The following is a 24318-nucleotide window of genomic DNA, read 5'->3' on the forward strand; positions in this document are numbered from 1 at the left end:
GAGAAATATGGAATGTTTTGCGGTGCACATCATGTAGGACGAAAACAAGCATCTTCAAGAATACAACCCTAATAAAAGCTGCAGGAAAATACAAAATATCTTTAATCTGAAAACCTGATGACAGGGTAGTTATTGTATTTAAACACTGGTATACCATGGATGTAGACAGACATTCCGATTAACAACGACAGTGGGAATTATAATGCCACATGATGAACACAAGTAGGCCTGTATCTATTCATCTATCCCAAGAGAGGGCAGTATAGAGACCTGCCACTGGATGGTGCTCAATACAGTAGTTTAATCTGTAAACGATGTGGCTGCATACATACACAGTATTACATGGAACCTATCTGTATCTTAGAAAACAGTATGTCACCGTGGCTATCTTATATCAGGAAGAACAGCCTCTATCAACACAACTGTAGCAGTTCATAAATACACGTCTACATCAGGAAAGGCTTTAATCAACAGGCAATACATCAGAGAAATAAAGAGTAACCAAACAAATTATCATTCAGAATAATCACAGACTGGATACCGCATTTCAATAACATCCAATAAAAACACAGGTGCTATATCTGTCTGTCTCCGGCCTGTCTAGTCTACGCTCCAGCGTCTGTCTCGCAGGCTGTCTAGTCTACGCTCCAGCGTCTGTCTCGCAGGCTGTGTATCTGTATGTGTACAGTTTGTTGTCAGCTCCTCCACTCAAAATCAACTGCAAGAGGAGAGGAGGTACAACCGTTGGAAGAGACAGAGGGAACACAAAACTTTGAACAGAATACAGGTTAAATGGGTTAGGGTTAGTTAATACAGGCTAGATGTGTGCTGGTGTCTCACCCTGCTGTCAGTCCAGTCCACACAGAGCACCTTGTCCTCGTGGGCAGACACATCATACAAAGGGGCCTTGCAGCTGGAACACAAACACACTTTTGTAAACACTAGATCCCCTAACCCCCAGCCTCTATCCCTTACTTCCCCAGCCTCTACCCCCTACCACCCCCAGCCTCTACCCCCTACCACCCCCAGCCTCTACCGCCTAGCACCCCCCAGCCTCTATCCCTTACTTCCCCAGCCTCTACCCCTACCACCCCCAGCCTCTACCCCCTACCACCCCCAGCCTCTACCCCCTACCACCCCCAGCCTCTACCGCCTAGCACCCCCCAGCCTCTATCCCTTACTTCCCCAGCCTCTACCCCTACCACCCCCAGCCTCTACCCCCTACCACCCCAGCCTCTACCACCTAGCACCCCCCAGCCTCTATCCCTTACTTCCCCAGCCTCTACCGCCTAGCACCCCCAGCCTCTACCCCCTACCCCCCAGCCTCTACCGCCTAGCACCCCCTAGCCTCTACCGCCTAGCACCCCCCAGCCTCTACCGCCTACCCCCCCAGCCTCACCCCCCTACCACCCCACCCCAGCCTCTACCCCCCTACCACCCCACCCTCTACCCCCCCGGCCTCTACCGCCCCGGTCCCTACCGCCTCGGCCCCTACCACCCCGGCCCCTACCATCCCAGCCTCTACCATCCCAGCCCCTACCACCCCGCCCCCTACCACCCCGGCCCCTACCACCCCAGCCCATAACCCCTACATCCCCAAGCATACAGACCTCCTGGTGTCCCAGAGTTTGACCAGGTTGTCGAGGGAACCAGACACCAGCTGGTGCTCATGGGAAGGGGCCCACTTCACCGCTGTGACCCAGCCGCTGTGAGAGGTAAGAGACAGCAACACCAACGACCCGTCTACACAAACAGATAAATAAACACCTTATGGAACAGCGGGGACTGTGAAGAGAAACACACGCACTCTACACACACATAGACATGGATGTTGTATTGTAGATATGTGGTAGTAGAGGTCTGAGGTAACACACTTAATGTATTGTAGATATGTGGTAGCAACTAATGGGGATCAATAATAAACCCCAGGAAGAGTAGCTGCTGCATTGGCAGGAACTAATGGGGATCAATAATAAGCCCCAGGAAGAGTAGCTGCTGCCTTGGCAGGAACTAATGGGGATCCATAATAAACCCCAGGAAGAGTAGCTGCTGCCTTGGCAGGAACTAATGGGGATTAGTAATAAACCCCAGGAAGAGTAGCTGCTGCCTTGGCAGGAACTAATGGGGATCCATAATAAACCCCAGGAAGAGTAGCTGCTGCCTTGGCAGAAACTAATGGGGATCCATAATAAACCCCAGGAAGAGTAGCTGCTGCCTTGGCAGGAACTAATGGGGATCCATAATAAATCCCAGGAAGAGTAGCTGCTGCCTTGGCAGGAACTAATGTGGATCCATAATAAACCCCAGGAAGAGTAGCTACTGCCTTGGCAGGAACTAATGGGGATCCATAATAGACCCCAGGAAGAGTAGCTGCTGCCTTGGCAGGAATTAATGGGGATCCATAACAAACCCCAGGAAGAGTAGCTGCTGCCTTGGCAGGAACAAATTGGGATCCATAATAAACCCCAGGAAGAGTAGCTGCTGCCTTGGCAGGAACTAATGGAGATCCATAATAAACCCCAGGAAGAGTAGCTGCTGCCTTGGCAGGAACTAATGGGGATCCATAATAAACCCCAGGAAGAGTAGCTGCTGCCTTGGCAGGAACTAATGGGGATCCATAAAAAATCCCAGGAAGAGTAGCTGCTGCCTGACAGGAACTAATGCGGATCCATAATAAACCCCAGGAAGAGTAGCTTCTGCCTTGGCAGGAACTAATGGGGATCCATAATAAACCCCAGGAAGAGTAGCTGCTGCCTTGGCAGGAACTAATGGGGATCCATAATAAATCCCAGGAAGAGTAGCTGCTGCCTTGGCAGGAACTAATGGGGATCCATAAAAAATCCCAGGAAGAGTGTCTGCTGCCTGACAGGAACTAATGCGGATCCATAATAAACCCCAGGAAGAGTAGCTTCTGCCTTGGCAGGAACTAATGGGGATCCATAATAAACCCCAGGAAGAGTAGCTGTTGCCTTGGCAGGAACCAATGGGGATCCATAATAAACCCCAGGAAGAGTAGCTGCTGCCTTGGCAGGAACTAATGGGGATCCATAATAAACCCCAGGAAGAGTAGCTGCTGCCTTGGCAGGAACTAACGGGGATCCATAATAAACCCCAGGAAGAGTAGCTGCTGCCTTGGCAGGAACTAATGGGGATCCATAATAAACCCCAGGAAGAGTAGCTGCTGCCTTAGCAGGAACTAATGGGGATCCATAATAAACCCCAGGAAGAGTAGCTGCTGCCTCGGCAGGAACTAATGGGGATCCATAATAAACCCCAGGAAGAGTAGCTGCTGCCTTGACAGGAACTAATGGGGATCCATAATAAACCCCAGGAAGAGTAGCTGCTGCCTTGGCAGGAACTAATGGGGATCCATAATAAACCCCAGGAAGAGTAGCTGTTGCCTTGGCAGGAACCAATGGGGATCCATAATAAACCCCAGGAAGAGTAGCTGCTGCCTTGGCAGGAACTAATGGGGATCCATAATAAACCCCAGGAAGAGTAGCTGCTGCCTTGGCAGGAACTAACAGGGATCCATAATAAACCCCAGGAAGAGTAGCTGCTGCCTTGGCAGGAACTAATGGGGATCCATAATAAACCCCAGGAAGAGTAGCTGCTGCCTTAGCAGGAACTAATGGGGATCCATAATAAACCCCAGGAAGAGTAGCTAATGCCTGACAGGAACTAATGCGGATCCATAATAAACCCCAGGAAGAGTAGCTTCTGCCTTGGCAGGAACTAATGGGGATCCATAATAAACCCCAGGAAGAGTAGCTGCTGCCTTGACAGGAACTAATGGGGATCCATAATAAACCCCAGGAAGAGTAGCTGCTGCCTTGACAGGAACTAATGGGGATCCATAATAAACCCCAGGAAGAGTAGCTGCTGCCTTGACAGGAACTAATGGGGATCCATAATAAACCCCAGGAAGAGTAGCTGCTGCCTTGGCAGGAACAAATTGGGATCCATAATAAACCCCAGGAAGAGTAGCTGCTGCCTTGGCAGGAACTAATGGAGATCCATAATAAACCCCAGGAAGAGTAGCTGCTGCCTTGGCAGGAACTAATGGGGATCCATAATAAACCCCAGGAAGAGTAGCTGCTGCCTTGGCAGGAACTAATGGGGATCCATAATAAACCCCAGGAAGAGTAACTTCCGCCTTGGCAGGAACTAATGGGGATCCATAATAAATCCCAGGAAGAGTAGCTGCTGCCTTGGCAGGAACTAATGGGGATCCATAATAAATCCCAGGAAGAGTAGCTGCTGCCTTGGCAGGAACTAATGGGGATCCATAAAAATCCCAGGAAGAGTAGCTGCTGCCTGACAGGAACTAATGCGGATCCATAATAAACCCCAGGAAGAGTAGCTTCTGCCTTGGCAGGAACTAATGGGGATCCATAATAAACCCCAGGAAGAGTAGCTGCTGCCTTGACAGGAACTAATGGGGATCCATAATAAACTCCAGGAAGAGTAGCTGCTGCCTTGGCAGGAACTAATGGGGATCCATAATAAACCCCAGGAAGAGTAACTTCCGCCTTGGCAGGAACTAATGGGGATCCATAATAAATCCCAGGAAGAGTAGCTGCTGCCTTGGCAGGAACTAATGGGGATCCATAATAAATCCCAGGAAGAGTAGCTGCTGCCTTGGCAGGAACTAATGGGGATCCATAAAAATCCCAGGAAGAGTAGCTGCTGCCTGACAGGAACTAATGCGGATCCATAATAAACCCCAGGAAGAGTAGCTTCTGCCTTGGCAGGAACTAATGGGGATCCATAATAAACCCCAGGAAGAGTAGCTTCTGCCTTGGCAGGAACTAATGGGGATCCATAATAAACCCCAGGAAGAGTAGCTGTTGCCTTGGCAGGAACCAATGGGGATCCATAATAAACCCCAGGAAGAGTAGCTGCTGCCTTGGCAGGAACTAATGGGGATCCATAATAAACCCCAGGAAGAGTAGCTGCTGCCTTGGCAGGAACTAACGGGGATCCATAATAAACCCCAGGAAGAGTAGCTGCTGCCTTGGCAGGAACTAATGGGATCCATAATAAACCCCAGGAAGAGTAGCTGCTGCCTTGGCAGAAACTAATGGGATCCATAATAAACCCCAGGAAGAGTAGCTGCTGCCTTGGCAGGAACTAATGGGGATCCATAATAAACCCCAGGAAGAGTAGCTGCTGCCTTGGCAGGAACTAATGGGGATCCATAATAAACCCCAGGAAGAGTAGCTGCTGCCTTGGCAGGAACTAATGGGGATCCATAATAAACCCCAGGAAGAGTAGCTGCTGCCTTGGCAGGAACTAATGGGGATCCATAATAAACCCCAGGAAGAATAGCTGCTGCCTTGGCAGGAACTAACGGGGATCCATAATAAATCCACTCACGTCAGAGAGACGTTCTAATGTACATTGGAAAGTGCACAGAGATGTTTAAATGAAGTTAGTTGTGACCTTTGGAGCGAGGGTCCCACAGCCGGATGTGTCTGTCAGTGCTGCCAGAGGCCAGGCGACGAGACAGTGGAGAGTAGGAGATGTGGTTAAACACCTTACTGCCCGTCTATAGAGAAGAAGAGAAGGGGAGATTAACCAATCAGTCATCAATTAAGAGGTTGTGAGGGGTGTGGTCTAGAGAGTCTCTCACCAGTGTGGTCTGGGGTTAGAGTCTCTCACCAGTGTGGTCTGGGGTTAGAGTCTCTCACCAGTGTGGTCTGGGGTTAGAGTCTCTCACCAGTGTGGTCTAGGGTTAGAGTCTCTCACCAGTGTGGTCTGGGGTTAGAGTCTCTCACCAGTGTGGTCTGGGGTTAGAGTCTCTCACCAGTGTGGTCTGGGGTTAGAGTCTCTCACCAGTGTGGTCTAGGGTTAGAGTCTCTCACCAGTGTGGTCTAGGGTTAGAGTCTCTCACCAGTGTGGTCTAGAGTCTCTCACCAGTGTGGTCTGGGGTTAGAGTCTCTCACCAGTGTGGTCTAGGGTTAGAGTCTCTCACCAGTGTGGTCTGGGGTTAGAGTCTCTCACCAGTGTGGTCTGGGGTTAGAGTCTCTCACCAGTGTGGTCTGGGGTTAGAGTCTCTCACCAGTGTGGTCTGGGGTTAGAGTCTCTCACCAGTGTGGTCTGGGGTTAGAGTCTCTCACCAGTGTGGTCTGGGGTTAGAGTCTCTCACCAGTGTGGTCTGGGGTTAGAGTCTCTCACCAGTGTGGTCTGGGGTTAGAGTCTCTCACCAGTGTGGTCTGGGGTTAGAGTCTCTCACCAGTGTGGTCTAGAGTCTCTCACCAGTGTGGTCTAGAGAGTCTCTCACCAGTGTGGTCTAGAGAGTCTCTCACCAGTGTGGTCTAGAGAGTCTCTCACCAGTGTGGTCTGGGGTTAGAGTCTCTCACCAGTGTGGTCTGGGGTTAGAGTCTCTCACCAGTGTGGTCTCGGGTTAGAGTCTCTCACCAGTGTGGTCTAGGGTTAGAGTCTCTCACCAGTGTGGTCTAGGGTTAGAGTCTCTCACCAGTGTGGTCTGGGGTTAGAGTCTCTCACCAGTGTGGTCTAGGGTTAGAGTCTCTCACCAGTGTGGTCTAGGGTTAGAGTCTCTCACCAGTGTGGTCTAGGGTTAGAGTCTCTCACCAGTGTGGTCTAGAGTCTCTCACCAGTGTGGTCTGGGGTTAGAGTCTCTCACCAGTGTGGTCTAGGGTTAGAGTCTCTCACCAGTGTGGTCTGGGGTTAGAGTCTCTCACCAGTGTGGTCTAGAGTCTCTCACCAGTGTGGTCTGGGGTTAGAGTCTCTCACCAGTGTGGTCTAGGGTTAGAGTCTCTCACCAGTGTGGTCTGGGGTTAGAGTCTCTCACCAGTGTGGTCTGGGGTTAGAGTCTCTCACCAGTGTGGTCTGGGGTTAGAGTCTCTCACCAGTGTGGTCTGGGGTTAGAGTCTCTCACCAGTGTGGTCTGGGGTTAGAGTCTCTCACCAGTGTGGTCTAGAGTCTCTCACCAGTGTGGTCTAGAGAGTCTCTCACCAGTGTGGTCTAGAGAGTCTCTCACCAGTGTGGTCTAGAGAGTCTCTCACCAGTGTGGTCTGGGGTTAGAGTCTCTCACCAGTGTGGTCTGGGGTTAGAGTCTCTCACCAGTGTGGTCTCGGGTTAGAGTCTCTCACCAGTGTGGTCTAGGGTTAGAGTCTCTCACCAGTGTGGTCTAGGGTTAGAGTCTCTCACCAGTGTGGTCTAGGGTTAGAGTCTCTCACCAGTGTGGTCTGGGGTTAGAGTCTCTCACCAGTGTGGTCTGGGGTTAGAGTCTCTCACCAGTGTGGTCTGGGGTTAGAGTCTCTCACCAGTGTGGTCTGGGGTTAGAGTCTCTCACCAGTGCGGTCTGGGGTTAGAGTCTCTCACCAGTGTGGTCTAGAGAGTCTCTCACCAGTGTGGTCTAGGGTTAGAGTCTCTCACCAGTGTGGTCTGGGGTTAGAGTCTCTCACCAGTGTGGTCTAGGGTTAGAGTCTCTCACCAGTGTGGTCTAGGGTTAGAGTCTCTCACCAGTGTGGTCTAGGGTTAGAGTCTCTCACCAGTGTGGTCTAGAGTCTCTCACCAGTGTGGTCTGGGGTTAGAGTCTCTCACCAGTGTGGTCTGGGGTTAGAGTCTCTCACCAGTGTGGTCTAGGGTTAGAGTCTCTCACCAGTGTGGTCTGGGGTTAGAGTCTCTCACCAGTGTGGTCTAGGGTTAGAGTCTCTCACCAGTGTGGTCTGGGGTTAGAGTCTCTCACCAGTGTGGTCTGGGGTTAGAGTCTCTCACCAGTGTGGTCTGGGGTTAGAGTCTCTCACCAGTGTGGTCTAGAGTCTCTCACCAGTGTGGTCTTCATGCTTCCGGTCTCGGCGTCCCAGAGGCGGATGCTGTGGTCCCAGGATGCACTGCAGATCTCCTCGCTGTCCAACCAGAGGACAGACGACACTGCCTCGTTGTGACCAGACAAAGTCATGAGGGGTGTCTAGAAGAGGAAGATTTTATGTTTTCTATTTAACCAGGTCATGATGTCATAATGATAGTTTAACCAGGTCATGATGTCATAATGATAGTTTAACCAGGTCATGATGTCATAATGATAGTTTAACCAGATAGGCCAGTTGAGAACAAGTTCTCATTTACAACAGCGACCTGGCCAAGATAAAGCAAAGCAGTACGACACAAACAACAACACAGAGTTACACATAAACAAACATACAGTCAATAATACAGTAGAAAAAGTCTATATACAGTGTGGGCAAATGAGGTGAGATAAGGGAGGTAAGGCAATAAATAGGCCCTGGTGGCGAAGTAATTACAATATAGCAATTAAAACACTGGAATTGTAGATGAATGTGCAAGTAGAGATACTGGGGTGCAAAGGAGCAAGATAAATAAATACAGTATGGGGATGAGGTAGTTGGATGGGCTATTTACAGATGGGCTATGTACAGCTGCAGTGAGCTGCTCTGACAGCTGGTGCTTGAAGCTAGTGAGGGAGATATGAGTCTCCAGCTTCAGTGATTTTTGTAATTCGTTCCAGTCATTGGCAGCAGAGAACTGGAAGGAAAGGCGGCCAAAGGAGGAATTGGCTTTGGGGGTGACCAGTGAGATATACCTGCTGGAGCGCGTGCTACAGGTGGGTGCTGCTATGGTGACCAGCGAGCTGAGATAAGGGGGGGCTTTACCTAGCAGAGACTTGTAGATGACCTGGAACCAGTGGGTTTGGCGACGAGTATGAAGCGAAGGCCAGCCAACGAGAGCATACAGGTCGCAGTGGTGGGTAGTATATGGGGCTTTGGTGACAAAACGGATGGCACTGTGATAGACTGCATCCAATTTGTTGAGTAGAGTGTTGGAGGCTATTTTGTAAATGATGGTGGGTAGTATATGGGGCTTTGGTTCAGATGATTAATACTATGATACACTACTGACCAACTGGAGCCCTGGGAGCCCCTAACCCTGGATAACACCGCGAGGGAGCCCCTAACCCTGGATAACACCGCGAGGGAGCCCCTAACCCTGGATAACACCGCGAGGGAGCCCCTAACCCTGGATAACACCGCGAGGGAGCCCCTAACCCTGGATAACACCGCGAGGGAGCCCCTAACCCTGGATAACACCGCGAGGGAGCCCCTAACCCTGGATAACACCGCGAGGGAGCCCCTAACCCTGGATAACACCGCGAGGGAGCCCCTAACCCTGGATAACACCGCGAGGGAGCCCCTAACCCTGGATAACACCGCGAGGGAGCCCCTAACCCTGGATAACACCGCGAGGGAGCCCCTAATCCTGGATAACACCGCGAGGGAGCCCCTAACCCTGGATAACACCGCGAGGGAGCCCCTAACCCTGGATAACACCGCGAGGGAGCCCCTAACCCTGGATAACACCGCGAGGGAGCCCCTAACCCTGGATAACACCACGAGGGAGCCCCTAACCCTGGATAACACCACGAGGAAGCCCCTAACCCTGGATAACACCACGAGGAAGCCCCTAACCCTGGATAACACCACGGGGGAGCCCCTAACCCTGGATAACACCACGAGGAAGCCCCTAACCCTGGATAACACCACGGAGGAGCCCCTAACCCTGGATAACATCATGAGGGGCTGCTCTCCTCACCCTGGTCAGTCTGATAGGGTTAGTCTGGGTTAGGCTGCTCTCCTCACCCTGGTCAGTCTGATAGGGTTAGTCTGGGTTAGTCTGGGTCAGGCTGCTCTCCTCACCCTGGTCAGTCTGATAGGGTTAGTCTGGGTTAGTCTGGGTCAGGCTGCTCTCCTCACCCTGATCAGTCTGATAGGGTTAGTCTGGTTCAGGCTGCTCTCCTCACCCTGGTCAGTCTGATAGGGTTAGTCTGGGTTAGTCTGGGTTAGTCTGGTTCAGGCTGCTCTCCTCACCCTGGTCAGTCTGATAGGGTTAGTCTGGTTCAGGCTGCTCTCCTCACCCTGGTCAGTCTGATAGGGTTAGTCTGGGTTAGGCTGCTCTCCTCACCCTGGTCAGTCTGATAGGGTTAGTCTGGGTTAGTCTGGGTCAGGCTGCTCTCCTCACCCTGGTCAGTCTGATAGGGTTAGTCTGGGTTAGGCAGCTCTCCTCACCCTGGTCAGTCTGATAGGGTTAATCTGGGTTAGGCTGCTCTCCTCACCCTGGTCAGTCTGATAGGGTTAGTCTGTGTTAGTCTGGGTCAGGCTGCTCTCCTCACCCTGGTCAGTCTGATAGGGTTAGTCTGGGTTAGTATGGGTCAGGCTGCTCTCCTCACCCTGGTCAGTCTGATAGGGTTAGTCTGGGTTAGTCTGGGTCAGGCTGCTCTCCTCACCCTGGTCAGTCTGATAGGGTTAGTCTGGGTTAGTCTGGGTCAGGCTGCTCTTCTCACCCTGGTCAGTCTGATAGGGTTAGTCTGGGTTAGGCTGCTCTCCTCACCCTGGTCAGTCTGATAGGGTTAGTCTGGGTCAGGCTGCTCTCCACACCCTGGTCAGTCTGATAGGGTTAGTCTGGGTTAGTCTGGGTCAGGCTGCTCTCCTCACCCTGGTCAGTCTGATAGGGTTAGTCTGGGTTAGGCTGCTCTCCTCACCCTGGTCAGTCTGATAGGGTTAGTCTGGGTCAGGCTGCTCTCCACACCCTGGTCAGTCTGATAGGGTTAGTCTGGGTTAGTCTGGGTCAGGCTGCTCTCCACACCCTGGTCAGTCTGATAGGGTTAGTCTGGGTTAGTCTGGGTCAGGCTGCTCTCCACACCCTGGTCAGTCTGATAGGGTTAGTCTGGGTTAGTCTGGGTCAGGCTGCTCTCCTCACCCTGGTCAGTCTGATAGGGTTAGTCTGGGTTAGTCTGGGTTAGGCTGCTCTCCTCACCCTGGTCAGTCTGATAGGGTTAGTCTGGGTCAGGCTGCTCTCCTCACCCTGGTCAGTCTGATGGGGTTAGTCTGGGTTAGTCTGGGTCAGGCTGCTCTCCTCACCCTGGTCAGTCTGATAGGGTTAGTCTGGGTCAGGCTGCTCTCCTCACCCTGGTCAGTCTGATAGGGTTAGTCTGGGTTAGGCTGCTCTCCTCACCCTGGTCAGTCTGATAGGGTTAGTCTGGGTCAGGCTGCTCTCCTCACCCTGGTCAGTCTGATAGGGTTAGTCTGGGTCAGGCTGCTCTCCTCACCCTGGTCAGTCTGATAGGGTTAGTCTGGGTTAGTCTGGGTCAGGCTGCTCTCCTCACCCTGGTCAGTCTGATAGGGTTAGTCTGGGTTAGTCTGGGTCAGGCTGCTCTCCTCACCCTGGGCAGTCTGATAGGGTTAGTCTGGGTTAAGGGTCAGGCTGCTCTCCTCACCCTGGTCAGTCTGATAAGGTTAGTCTGGGTTAGTCTGGGTCAGGCTGCTCTCCTCACCCTGGTCAGTCTGATAGGGTTAGTCTGGGTTAGGCTGCTCTCCTCACCCTGGTCAGTCTGATAGGGTTAGTCTGGGTCAGGCTGCTCTCCTCACCCTGGTCAGTCTGATAGGGTTAGTCTGGGTTAGTCTGGGTCAGGCTGCTCTCCTCACCCTGGTCAGTCTGATAGGGTTAGTCTGGGTTAGTCTGGGTCAGGCTGCTCTCCTCACCCTGGTCAGTCTGATAGGGTTAGTCTGGGTTAGTCTGGGTCAGGCTGCTCTCCTCACCCTGGTCAGTCTGATAGGGTTAGTCTGGGTTAGTCTGGGTCAGGCTGCTCTCCTCACCCTGGTCAGTCTGATAGGGTTAGTCTGGGTCAGGCTGCTCTCCTCACCCTGGTCAGTCTGATAGGGTTAGTCTGGGTTAGTCTGGGTCAGGCTGCTCTCCTCACCCTGGTCAGTCCCAGCTGTTCAGTCTTCTGCTTCTTTCTGGGTCTGCTGGGAGGCTCCTCTACCTCCTCCTCTTCCTCCTCTGTGGCCACTGGCAGGACAACAGTTAGCAGGGAAACACAGGAGATACATAGTTAACATGGATACTACAGATACTATATATACACATGGAGCTGGAAACTAATCTCACTCCATTATCATCCCAGAGTCCAATAGTACCTGCAGACCAGATCTTCAGCATCTTGTCCCAGGAACCACTGCAGAACTGAGAGGAATGAAGACAAAAATACATCTATTAGTTCCTGAGCAGTGATGTTGACAGCTGCATATCCCCCCGTCTTCTTCTCCTCCCCCCCATGTCTCCTCCTCCTCCCCCCCGTCTCCTCCCCGATGTCTCCTCCTCCTCCTTCCCGTCTTCTCCTCCCCCCCATGTCTCCTCCTCCTCCCCCCCGTCTCCTCCCCGATGTCTCCTCCTCCTCCCCCCGTCTTCTCCCCCATGTCTCCTCCTCCTCCCCCCCGTCTCCTCCCCGATGTCTCCTCCTCCTCCTTCCCGTCTTCTCCTCCCTCCCCCCGTCTCCTCCCTCCCCCCCGTCTTCTCCTCCTCCTCCTCTCCCCCCCTTCTCCTCCTCCTCCCCCCCGTCTTCTCCTCCTCTCCCACCCGTCTCCTCCTCCTCCGCCCCCCCATCTTCTTCTCCTCGTCTCCTCCCACCCGTCTTCTCCTCCTCTCCCACCCGTCTCCTCCTCCTCTCCCACCCGTCTCCTCCTCCTCTCCCACCCGTCTCCTCCTCCTCCGCCCCCCCATCTTCTTCTCCTCGTCTCCTCCCCCCCGTCTTCTCCTCCTCCCCTGTCACCTTAGTGCGTGTGGGATCCGTGGCGATAGTGTCAACACTCCCAGCGTGTCCACGGCAACAGTGTCTAGCTTTCAGCTTGTTCCTCTCAGAGTTCCACTCCCACAGCAGAATGGTTTGGTCCAGAGAGGCCGTGAGCAGCAGGGAGGTCAGGCCATCTAGGCAAACATAGGGGTGTCAGGATGAGACGATCAAGACCAGGGTTGCCCAACAGGCGGCCCTCAGGCTGAATTTGGCCCCCGGGTGATTTTATTTGTCCCCCCAAGTTAGAAATAAAATAAAATGTAAAAACACCAGCAAATCAGCTCCAAGTGACCCAGACCCTCCCCCTTACCTCTCTTGACCCAGGCCACGTCCTTCACCACGTCCGTGTGTCCGGCCACCGTCATCACAGCCTTGCCCTCCAGAGACCAGATCCTGGCCGTCTTATCGTAGGAACCCGTCAGGATCCTGGAGCAGACATCATTAACATCGGGTATCTGGGTTAGGGTCTCTGGCAGAGGTGTGGACTCTGGTCAGACTCGAGTGACAAATGTGGTGACTTGCAACTCGACTTTGACACCAATGACTCGGGACTTAACTTGGACTTGAGCCTTTTGTCTCGACCTGACACCCTCCCCCAAGCCCAAATAATAAAAGCGATGCTATTAAAATAAGTGTGCAGGGCAACAACTCTTCATTTAACGGATTACAGTTTGAATCGGACAGCAGCCAATCAAATTGTGCGAGCTGAGAAAAAGTTGCGCGTGGCAGTACAGAGGAACGTCGGCGGGTGGATTCAGAACGGAGCCCGTGGAAAGATGATCCCCAAAATGATGACGTTCGGATATGAAGACGACACTGTAGTCAACAAAAAACGGATTGCAACTTGCAAAACACGCGGGAAGAAGATGACAGACGGAGACGCAGCAACTTCCAACTTTATTCGACATTTGAAGCTGCACCAAGAACGGTAAGTCGTGGCTAATAGAGCCGATACATAACTTTACTGGTGTAGCATGTAGGCTAACGTAACGTTAAATCAATGAGCCTCCACACAGTCAGTCAGTGCGGGAACGTGATCATTGCACCAAAGACTGTGCTACAACTGACCAGGCATCCTGCCTGATGTTACTGCTGTTCCTGAAACCATTGGCATACGTTAGCCTACTGTAACCACACAGAGAGGGTGTGTGTGTGTGTGTGTGTGTGTGTGTGTGTGTGTGTGTGTGTGTGTGTGTGTGTGTCCTACTGTAACCACAGAGAGGGTGTGTGTGTGTGTGTGTGTCCTACTGTAACCACAGAGAGGGTGTGTGTGTGTGTGTGTGTGTGTGTGTGTGTGTGTGTGTGTGTGTGTGTGTGTGTGTGTGTGTGTGTGTGTGTGTGTGTCCTACTGTAACCACAGAGAGGGTGTGTGTGTGTGTGTGTGTGTGTGTGTGTGTGTGTGTGTGTCCTACTGTAACCACAGAGAGGGTGTGTGTGTGTGTGTGTGTGCGTGTTAAGGTTGTGCGATTGTGTACAAGCCTACATCGCCCGATTGCGCCACATAGCGGTCCTCGAAAGTCGATCGCAATGGGGTGGGGCGGGTCTTTCTCATGGCTACCCATGTATTTCCATGGAAATAATAAAGTTTATTTGGAAAGTAATAAATATATATATTTTTTTAAAGCATTCATGATTTGCGTAAATGTAAGATCCTAACTATTACTCTGGTTAAAATATGAAATAGTATTACATTAGCACATTAGCACTCGAGACTAAAACTTTACGACTTGAGACTTGCCGCTCTTTTTTATTTTATTTTATACCCCCTTTTCTCCCCAATTTTCGTGGTATCCAATCGCTAGTAATTACTATCTTGTCTCATCGCTACAACTCCCGTACGGGCTCGGGAGAGACGAAGGTCGAAAGCCATGCGTCCTCCGAAGCACAACCCAACCAAGCAGCACTGCTTCTTTAACACAGCGCGCCTCCAACCCGGAGCCAGCCGCACCGATGTGTCGGAGGAAACACCGTGTACCTGGCCCCCCTTGGTTGGCGTGCACTGCGCCCGGCCCGCCACAGGAGTCGCTTGTGCCCGATGAGACAAGGATATCCCTACCGGCTAAACCCTCCCTAACCCGGACGACGCTAGGCCAATTGTGCTTCGCCCCAAGAACCTCCCGGTCGCGGCCGGCTGCGACAGAGCCTGGACGCGAACCCAGAGTCTCTGGTGGCGCAGCTAGCACTGCAATGCAGTGCCCTAGACCACTGCGCCACCCGGGAGGCTGAGACTTGTCGCTCTTGACAGGAGACTTGACTCGGACTTGCCTGTCTTGACTTGGGACTTGCGTGCTAAGTCTTGAGACTTACTTGTGACTTGTAAAACAATGACTCTGGCTCTGGGTTAGGGTCTCTTACCATTCAGAGTCTGGGTTAGGGTCTCTGGGTTAGGGTCTCTGGGTTAGGGTCTCTGGGTTAGGGTCTCTACCATTCAGAGTCTGGGTTAGGGTCTCTGGGTTAGGGTCTCTCTGGGTTAGGGTCTCTGGGTTAGGGTCTCTACCATTCAGAGTCTGGGTTAGGGTCTCTGGGTTAGGGTCTCTGGGTTAGGGTCTCTGGGTTAGGGTCTCTGGGTTAGGGTCTCTGGGTTAGGGTCTCTGGGTTAGGGTCTCTACCATTCAGAGTCTGGGTTAGGGTCTCTGGGTTAGGGTCTCTCTGGGTTAGGGTCTCTGGGTTAGGGTCTCTACCATTCAGAGTCTGGGTTAGGGTCTCTGGGTTAGGGTCTCTGGGTTAGGGTCTCTGGGTTAGGGTCTCTGGGTTAGGGTCTCTACCATTCAGAGTCTGGGTTAGGGTCTCTACCATTCAGAGTCTGGGTTAGGGTCTCTGGGTTAGGGTCTCTGGGTTAGGGTCTCTGCCATTCAGAGTCTGGGTTAGGGTCTCTGGGTTAGGGTCTCTGGGTTAGGGTCTCTGGGTTAGGGTCTCTTACCATTCAGAGTCTGGGTTAGGGTCTCTGGGTTAGGGTCTCTGGGTTAGGGTCTCTACCATTCAGAGTCTGGGTTAGGGTCTCTACCATTCAGAGTCTGGGTTAGGGTCTCTGGGTTAGGGTCTCTTACCATTCAGAGTCTGGGTTAGGGTCTCTGGGTTAGGGTCTCTTACCATTCAGAGTCTGGGTTAGGGTCTCTAGGTTAGGGTCTCTGGGTTAGGGTCTCTACCATTCAGAGTCTGGGTTAGGGTCTCTGGGTTAGGGTCTCTTACCATTCAGAGTCTGGGTTAGGGTCTCTGGGTTAGGGTCTCTACCATTCAGAGTCTGGGTTAGGGTCTCTGGGTTAGGGTCTCTGGGTTAGGGTCTCTTACCATTCAGAGTCTGGGTTAGGGTCTCTGGGTTAGGGTCTCTGGGTTAGGGTCTCTCTGGGTTAGGGTCTCTCTGGGTTAGGGTCTCTCTGGGTTAGGGTCTCTCTGGGTTAGGGTCTCTTACCATTCAGAGTCTGGGTTAGGGTCTCTGGGTTAGGGTCTCTGGGTTAGGGTCTCTGGGTTAGGGTCTCTACCATTCAGAGTCCGGGTTAGGGTCTCTGGGTTAGGGTCTCTTACCATTCAGAGTCTGGGTTAGGGTCTCTGGGTTAGGGTCTCTGGGTTAGGGTCTCTACCATTCAGAGTCTGGGTTAGGGTCTCTGGGTTAGGGTCTCTGGGTTAGGGTCTCTGCCATTCAGAGTCTGGGTTAGGGTCTCTGGGTTAGGGTCTCTACCATTCAGAGTCTGGGTTAGGGTCTCTGGGTTAGGGTCTCTGGGTTAGGGTCTCTGCCATTCAGAGTCTGGGTTAGGGTCTCTGGGTTAGGGTCTCTGGGTTAGGGTCTCTGGGTTAGGGTCTCTGGGTTAGGGTCTCTGGGTTAGGGTCTCTGGGTTAGGGTCTCTGCCATTCAGAGTCTGGGTTAGGGTCTCTGGGTTAGGGTCTCTGCCATTCAGAGTCTGGGTTAGGGTCTCTACCATTCAGAGTCTGGGTTAGGGTCTCTGGGTTAGGGTCTCTACCATTCAGAGTCTGGGTTAGGGTCTCTGGGTTAGGGTCTCTACCATTCAGAGTCTGGGTTAGGGTCTCTACCATTCAGAGTCTGGGTTAGGGTCTCTGGGTTAGGGTCTCTGGGTTAGGGTCTCTGGGTTAGGGTCTCTACCATTCAGAGTCTGGGTTAGACGTCATGTCTCTTACCATTCAGAGTCTGCCTCCACTGAGCTGATCCAGTCATCATGCATCATACACTCCTCTGGTTGGGGAGCGGTGAACCTCTCCACATACTCTATCTCCACCACATCTTCCTGTAACACACACACAAAACACACTTCAAGTCATATTGGCATACTAAGCAGGCTACCCGTAAACTCTACTGTCTAGAGGTCCTGCTACCATCCAGAGGGGGCTACCCGTAAACTCTACTGTCTAGAGGTCCTGCTACCATCCAGAGGGGGCTACCCGTAAACTCTACTGTCTAGAGGTCCTGCTACCATCCAGAGGGGGCTACCCGTAAACTCTACTGTCTAGAGGTCCTGCTACCATCCAGAGGGGGCTACCCGTAAACTCTACTGTCTAGAGGTCCTGCTACCATCCAGAGGGGGCTACCCGTAAACTCTACTGTCTAGAGGTCCTGCTACCATCCAGAGGGGGCTACCCGTAAACTCTACTGTCTAGAGGTCCTGCTACCGTCCAGAGGGGGCTACTACCGTCCAGAGGGGGCTACTACCGTCCAGAGGAGGTTACTACCGTCCAGAGGGGGCTACTACCGTCCAGAGGGGGCTACTACCGTCCAGAGGTCCTACTACCGTCCAGAGGGGGCTACTACCGTCCAGAGGGGGCTACTACCGTCCAGAGGAGGCTACTACCGTCCAGAGGGGATTACTACCGTCCAGAGGAGGTTACTACCGTCCAGAGGGGGCTACTACCGTCCAGAGGGGGCTACTACCGTCCAGAGGGGGCTACTACCGTCCAGAGGGGGCTACTACCGTCCAGAGGGGGTTACTACCGTCCAGAGGTCCTACTACCGTCCAGAGGGGGCTACTACCGTCCAGAGGGGGCTACTACCGTCCAGAGGAGGTTACTACCGTCCAGAGGGGGCTACTACCGTCCAGAGGGGGCTACTACCGTCCAGAGGGGGCTACTGCCGTCCAGAGGGGGCTACTGCCGTCCAGAGGGGGTTACTGCCGTCCAGAGGGGGTTACTGCCGTCCAGAGGGGGTTACTGCCGTCCAGAGGGGGTTACTGCCGTCCAGAGGGGGTTACTGCCGTCCAGAGGGGGCTACTGCCGTCCAGAGGGGGCTACTACCGTCCAGAGGGGGCTACTACCGTCCAGAGGGGGCTACTACCGTCCAGAGGTCCTACTACCGTCCAGAGGGGGCTACTACCGTCCAGAGGTCCTACTACCGTCCAGAGGTCCTACTACCGTCCAGAGGTCCTACTACCGTCCAGAGGGGGTTACTACCGTCCAGAGGTCCTACTACCGTCCAGAGGTCCTACTACCGTCCAGAGGTCCTACTACCGTCCAGAGGGGGTTACTGCCGTCCAGAGGGGGCTACTACCGTCCAGAGGGGGCTACTACCGTCCAGAGGGGGCTACTACCGTCCAGAGGGGGTTACTGCCGTCCAGAGGGGGTTACTGCCGTCCAGAGGGGGCTACTACCGTCCAGAGGGGGCTACTACCGTCCAGAGGGGGCTACTACCGTCCAGAGGGGGCTACTACCGTCCAGAGGTCCTACTACCGTCCAGAGGTCCTACTACCGTCCAGAGGGGGCTACTACCGTCCAGAGGTCCTACTACCGTCCAGAGGTCCTACTACCGTCCAGAGGTCCTACTACCGTCCAGAGGTCCTACTACCGTCCAGAGGGGGTTACTACCGTCCAGAGGTCCTACTACCGTCCAGAGGGGGTTACTACCGTCCAGAGGGGGTTACTACCGTCCAGAGGGGGTTACTACCGTCCAGAGGGGGTTACTACCGTCCAGAGGGGGTTACTACCGTCCAGAGGGGGTTACTACCGTCCAGAGGGGGCTACTACCGTCCAGAGGGGGCTACTACCGTCCAGAGGGGGCTACTACCGTCCAGAGGGGCTACTACCGTCCAGAGGAGGCTACTACCGTCCAGAGGGGGTTACTACCGTCCAGAGGGGGTTACTACCGTCCAGAGGGGGTTACTACCGTCCAGAGGGGGCTACTACCGTCCAGAGGGGGCTACTACCGTCCAGAGGGGGCTACTACCGTCCAGAGGGGGCTACTACCGTCCAGAGGGGGCTACTACCGTCCAGAGGGGGCTACTACCGTCCAGAGGGGGCTACTACCGCCCAGAGGGGGCTACTACCGTCCAGAGGGGGCTACTACCGTCCAGAGGGGGTTACTACCGTCCAGAGGGGGCTACTACCGTCCAGAGGGGGCTACTACCGTCCAGAGGGGGCTACTACCGTCCAGAGGTCCTCCTACCGTCCAGAGGGGGCTACTACCGTCCAGAGGGGGCTACTACCGTCCAGAGGGGGCTACTACCGTCCAGAGGGGGTTACTACCGTCCAGATTGGCTACTACCGTCCAGAGGGGGCTACTACCGTCCAGATTGGCTACTACCGTCCAGAGGGGGCTACTACCGTCCAGAGGGGGCTACTACCGTCCAGAGGGGGCTACTACCGTCCAGAGGGGGCTACTACCGTCCAGAGGGGGTTACTACCGTCCAGAGGTCCTACTACCGTCCAGAGGTCCTACTACCGTCCAGAGGGGGTTACTGCCGTCCAGAGGGGGCTACTACCGTCCAGAGGGGGCTACTACCGTCCAGAGGGGGCTACTACCGTCCAGAGGGGGTTACTGCCGTCCAGAGGGGGTTACTGCCGTCCAGAGGGGGCTACTACCGTCCAGAGGGGGCTACTACCGTCCAGAGGGGGCTACTACCGTCCAGAGGGGGCTACTACCGTCCAGAGGTCCTACTACCGTCCAGAGGTCCTACTACCGTCCAGAGGGGGCTACTACCGTCCAGAGGTCCTACTACCGTCCAGAGGTCCTACTACCGTCCAGAGGTCCTACTACCGTCCAGAGGTCCTACTACCGTCCAGAGGGGGTTACTACCGTCCAGAGGTCCTACTACCGTCCAGAGGGGGTTACTACCGTCCAGAGGGGGTTACTACCGTCCAGAGGGGGTTACTACCGTCCAGAGGGGGTTACTACCGTCCAGAGGGGGTTACTACCGTCCAGAGGGGGTTACTACCGTCCAGAGGGGGCTACTACCGTCCAGAGGGGGCTACTACCGTCCAGAGGGGGCTACTACCGTCCAGAGGGGCTACTACCGTCCAGAGGAGGCTACTACCGTCCAGAGGGGGTTACTACCGTCCAGAGGGGGTTACTACCGTCCAGAGGGGGTTACTACCGTCCAGAGGGGGCTACTACCGTCCAGAGGGGGCTACTACCGTCCAGAGGGGGCTACTACCGTCCAGAGGGGGCTACTACCGTCCAGAGGGGGCTACTACCGTCCAGAGGGGGCTACTACCGCCCAGAGGGGGCTACTACCGTCCAGAGGGGGCTACTACCGTCCAGAGGGGGTTACTACCGTCCAGAGGGGGCTACTACCGTCCAGAGGGGGCTACTACCGTCCAGAGGGGGCTACTACCGTCCAGAGGTCCTCCTACCGTCCAGAGGGGGCTACTACCGTCCAGAGGGGGCTACTACCGTCCAGAGGGGGCTACTACCGTCCAGAGGGGGTTACTACCGTCCAGATTGGCTACTACCGTCCAGAGGGGGCTACTACCGTCCAGATTGGCTACTACCGTCCAGAGGGGTTTACTACCGTCCAGAGGGGGCTACTACCGTCCAGAGGGGGCTACTACCGTCCAGAGGGGGCTACTACCGTCCAGAGGGGGTTACTACCGTCCAGAGGTCCTACTACCGTCCAGAGGGGGCTACTACCGTCCAGAGGGGGTTACTACCGTCCAGAGGGGGTTACTACCGTCCAGAGGGGGCTACTACCGTCCAGAGGGGGTTACTACCGTCCAGAGGGGGTTACTACCGTCCAGAGGGGGCTACTACCGTCCAGAGGGGGCTACTACCGTCCAGAGGGGGCTACTACCGTCCAGAGGGGGCTACTACCGTCCAGAGGGGGCTACTACCGTCCAGAGGGGGTTACTACCGTCCAGAGGAGGCTACTACCGTCCAGAGGAGGCTACTACCGTCCAGAGGGGGCTACTACCGTCCAGAGGGGGCTACTACCGTCCAGAGGGGGCTACTACCGTCCAGAGGGGGCTACTACCGTCCAGAGGGGGCTACTACCGTCCAGAGGGGGCTACTACCGTCCAGAGGGGGCTACTACCGTCCAGAGGGGGTTACTACCGTCCAGAGGGGGCTACTACCGTCCAGAGGGGGCTACTACCGTCCAGAGGTCCTACTACCGTCCAGAGGGGGCTACTACCGTCCAGAGGGGGTTACTACCGTCCAGAGGGGGCTACTACCGTCCAGAGGTCCTACTACCGTCCAGAGGTCCTACTACCGTCCAGAGGGGGCTACTACCGTCCAGAGGGGGCTACTACCGTCCAGAGGGTGCTACTACCGTCCAGAGGGGGTTACTACCGTCCAGAGGTCCTACTACCGTCCAGAGGTCCTACTACCGTCCAGAGGTCCTACTACCGTCCAGAGGGGGCTACTACCGTCCAGAGGGGGCTACTACCGTCCAGAGGGGGTTACTACCGTCCAGAGGGGGTTACTACCGTCCAGAGGGGGCTACTACCGTCCAGAGGTCCTACTACCGTCCAGAGGGGGCTACTACCGTCCAGAGGGGGTTACTACCGTCCAGAGGGGGCTACTACCGTCCAGAGGGGGTTACTACCGTCCAGAGGGGGCTACTACCGTCCAGAGGGGGCTACTACCGTCCAGAGGGGGCTACTACCGTCCAGAGGGGGCTACTACCGTCCAGAGGGGGCTACTACCGTCCAGAGGGTGCTACTACCGTCCAGAGGTCCTACTACCGTCCAGAGGTCCTACTACCGTCCAGAGGTCCTACTACCGTCCAGAGGGGGCTACTACCGTCCAGAGGGGGTTACTACCGTCCAGAGGGGGCTACTACCGTCCAGAGGGGGCTACTACCGTCCAGAGGGGGCTACTACCGTCCAGAGGGGGCTACTACCGTCCAGAGGGGGTTACTACCGTCCAGAGGTCCTACTACCGTCCAGAGGGGGCTACTACCGTCCAGAGGGGGCTACTACCGTCCAGAGGGGGCTACTACCGTCCAGAGGGGGCTACTACCGTCCAGAGGGGGCTACTACCGTCCAGAGGGGGCTACTACCGTCCAGAGGGGGCTACTACCGTCCAGAGGGGGCTACTACCGTCCAGAGGGGGCTACTACCGTCCAGAGGGGGCTACTACCGTCCAGAGGGGGCTACTACCGTCCAGAAGGGGTTACTACCGTCCAGAGGGGGCTACTACCGTCCAGAGGGGGCTACTACCGTCCAGAGGGGGCTACTACCGTCCAGAGGGGGTTACTACCGTCCAGAGGGGGTTACTACCGTCCAGAGGGGGCTACTACCGTCCAGAGGTCCTACTACCGTCCAGAGGGGGCTACTACCGTCCAGAGGGGGCTACTACCGTCCAGAGGGGGCTACTACCGTCCAGAGGGTGCTACTACCGTCCAGAGGGGGCTACTACCGTCCAGAGGTCCTACTACCGTCCAGAGGGGGCTACTACCGTCCAGAGGGGGCTACTACCGTCCAGAGGGGGCTACTACCGTCCAGAGGGTGCTACTACCGTCCAGAGGGTGCTACTACCGTCCAGAGGTCCTACTACCGTCCAGAGGGGGCTACTACCGTCCAGAGGGGGTTACTACCGTCCAGAGGGGGCTACTACCGTCCAGAGGAGGCTACTACCGTCCAGAGGGGGCTACTACCGTCCAGAGGGGGCTACTACCGTCCAGAGGGGGCTACTACCGTCCAGAGGGGGCTACTACCGTCCAGAGGGGGCTACTACCGTCCAGAGGGGGTTACTACCGTCCAGAGGTCCTACTACCCTCCAGAGGGGGCTACTACCGTCCAGAGGGGGTTACTACCCTCCAGAGGGGGCTACTACCGTCCAGAGGGGGTTACTACCCTCCAGAGGGGGCTACTACCGTCCAGAAGGTGCTACTACCGTCCAGAGGGGGCTACTACCGTCCAGAGGGGGCTACTACCGTCCAGAGGGGGCTACTACCGTCCAGAGGGGGCTACTACCGTCCAGAGGTCCTACTACCGTCCAGAGGGGGCTACTACCGTCCAGAGGGGGTTACTACCGTCCAGAGGAGGCTACTACCGTCCAGAGGTCCTACTACCGTCCAGAGGGGGCTACTACCGTCCAGAGGGGGTTACTACCGTCCAGAGGGGGCTACTACCGTCCAGAGGGGGCTACTACCGTCCAGAGGGGGCTACTACCGTCCAGAGGGTGCTACTACCGTCCAGAGGTCCTACTACCGTCCAGAGGTCCTACTACCGTCCAGAGGTCCTACTACCGTCCAGAGGGGGCTACTACCGTCCAGAGGGGGTTACTACCGTCCAGAGGGGGCTACTACCGTCCAGAGGGGGCTACTACCGTCCAGAGGGGGCTACTACCGTCCAGAGGGGGCTACTACCGTCCAGAGGGGGCTACTACCGTCCAGAGGGGGTTACTACCGTCCAGAGGTCCTACTACCGTCCAGAGGGGGCTACTACCGTCCAGAGGGGGCTACTACCGTCCAGAGGGGGCTACTACCGTCCAGAGGGGGCTACTACCGTCCAGAGGGGGCTACTACCGTCCAGAGGGGGCTACTACCGTCCAGAGGGGGCTACTACCGTCCAGAGGAGGCTACTACCGTCCAGAAGGGGTTACTACCGTCCAGAGGGGGCTACTACCGTCCAGAGGGGGTTACTACCGTCCAGAGGGGGCTACTACCGTCCAGAGGGGGTTACTACCGTCCAGAGGGGGTTACTACCGTCCAGAGGGGGCTACTACCGTCCAGAGGTCCTACTACCGTCCAGAGGGGGCTACTACCGTCCAGAGGGGGCTACTACCGTCCAGAGGGTGCTACTACCGTCCAGAGGGTGCTACTACCGTCCAGAGGTCCTACTACCGTCCAGAGGGGGCTACTACCGTCCAGAGGGGGTTACTACCGTCCAGAGGGGGCTACTACCGTCCAGAGGGGGCTACTACCGTCCAGAGGGGGTTACTACCGTCCAGAGGGGGCTACTACCGTCCAGAGGGGGCTACTACCGTCCAGAGGGGGCTACTACCGTCCAGAGGGGGCTACTACCGTCCAGAGGGGGTTACTACCGTCCAGAGGTCCTACTACCGTCCAGAGGGGGCTACTACCGTCCAGAGGGGGTTACTACCGTCCAGAGGAGGCTACTACCGTCCAGAGGGGGTTACTACCGTCCAGAGGTCCTACTACCGTCCAAAGGGGGCTACTACCGTCCAGAGGGGGTTACTACCGTCCAGAGGGGGCTACTACCGTCCAGAGGGGGCTACTACCGTCCAGAGGGGGTTACTACCGTCCAGAGGGGGCTACTACCGTCCAGAGGGGGCTACTACCGTCCAGAGGGGGCTACTACCGTCCAGAGGGGGTTACTACCGTCCAGAGGGGGTTACTACCGTCCAGAGGGGGTTACTACCGTCCAGAGGGGGCTACTACCGTCCAGAGGGGGCTACTACCGTCCAGAGGTCCTACTACCGTCCAGAGGGGGTTACTACCGTCCAGAGGGGGTTACTACCGTCCAGAGGTCCTACTACCGTCCAGAGGGGGTTACTACCGTCCAGAGGTCCTACTACCGTCCAG

The 24318-nt window shown here is 55.3% G+C and overlaps 1 protein-coding gene across 1 annotated transcript; it reads right to left on the bottom strand.

Moving 5' to 3' along the window:
* Positions 1-79: 79 nt before the first annotated feature.
* LOC129843355 (ribosome biogenesis protein wdr12-like) lies at positions 80-16868 on the bottom strand. The gene is made up of 10 exons (XM_055912053.1): positions 16745-16868; positions 12924-13039; positions 12593-12747; positions 11961-12006; positions 11744-11832; positions 7799-7939; positions 5446-5551; positions 1611-1743; positions 841-913; positions 80-718 (listed from the first exon to the last, which is right to left on the bottom strand). The coding sequence occupies exons 1-10, from the start codon at positions 16789-16791 to the stop codon at positions 641-643; spliced, it is 984 nt and encodes a 327-aa protein (XP_055768028.1). The 5' UTR covers positions 16792-16868; the 3' UTR covers positions 80-640.
* Positions 16869-24318: the final 7450 nt, after the last annotated feature.

The sequence above is a fragment of the Salvelinus fontinalis genome, unplaced genomic scaffold (assembly GCF_029448725.1).
Source record: "Salvelinus fontinalis isolate EN_2023a unplaced genomic scaffold, ASM2944872v1 scaffold_0124, whole genome shotgun sequence".
Classification (NCBI taxonomy): domain Eukaryota; kingdom Metazoa; phylum Chordata; class Actinopteri; order Salmoniformes; family Salmonidae; genus Salvelinus; species Salvelinus fontinalis.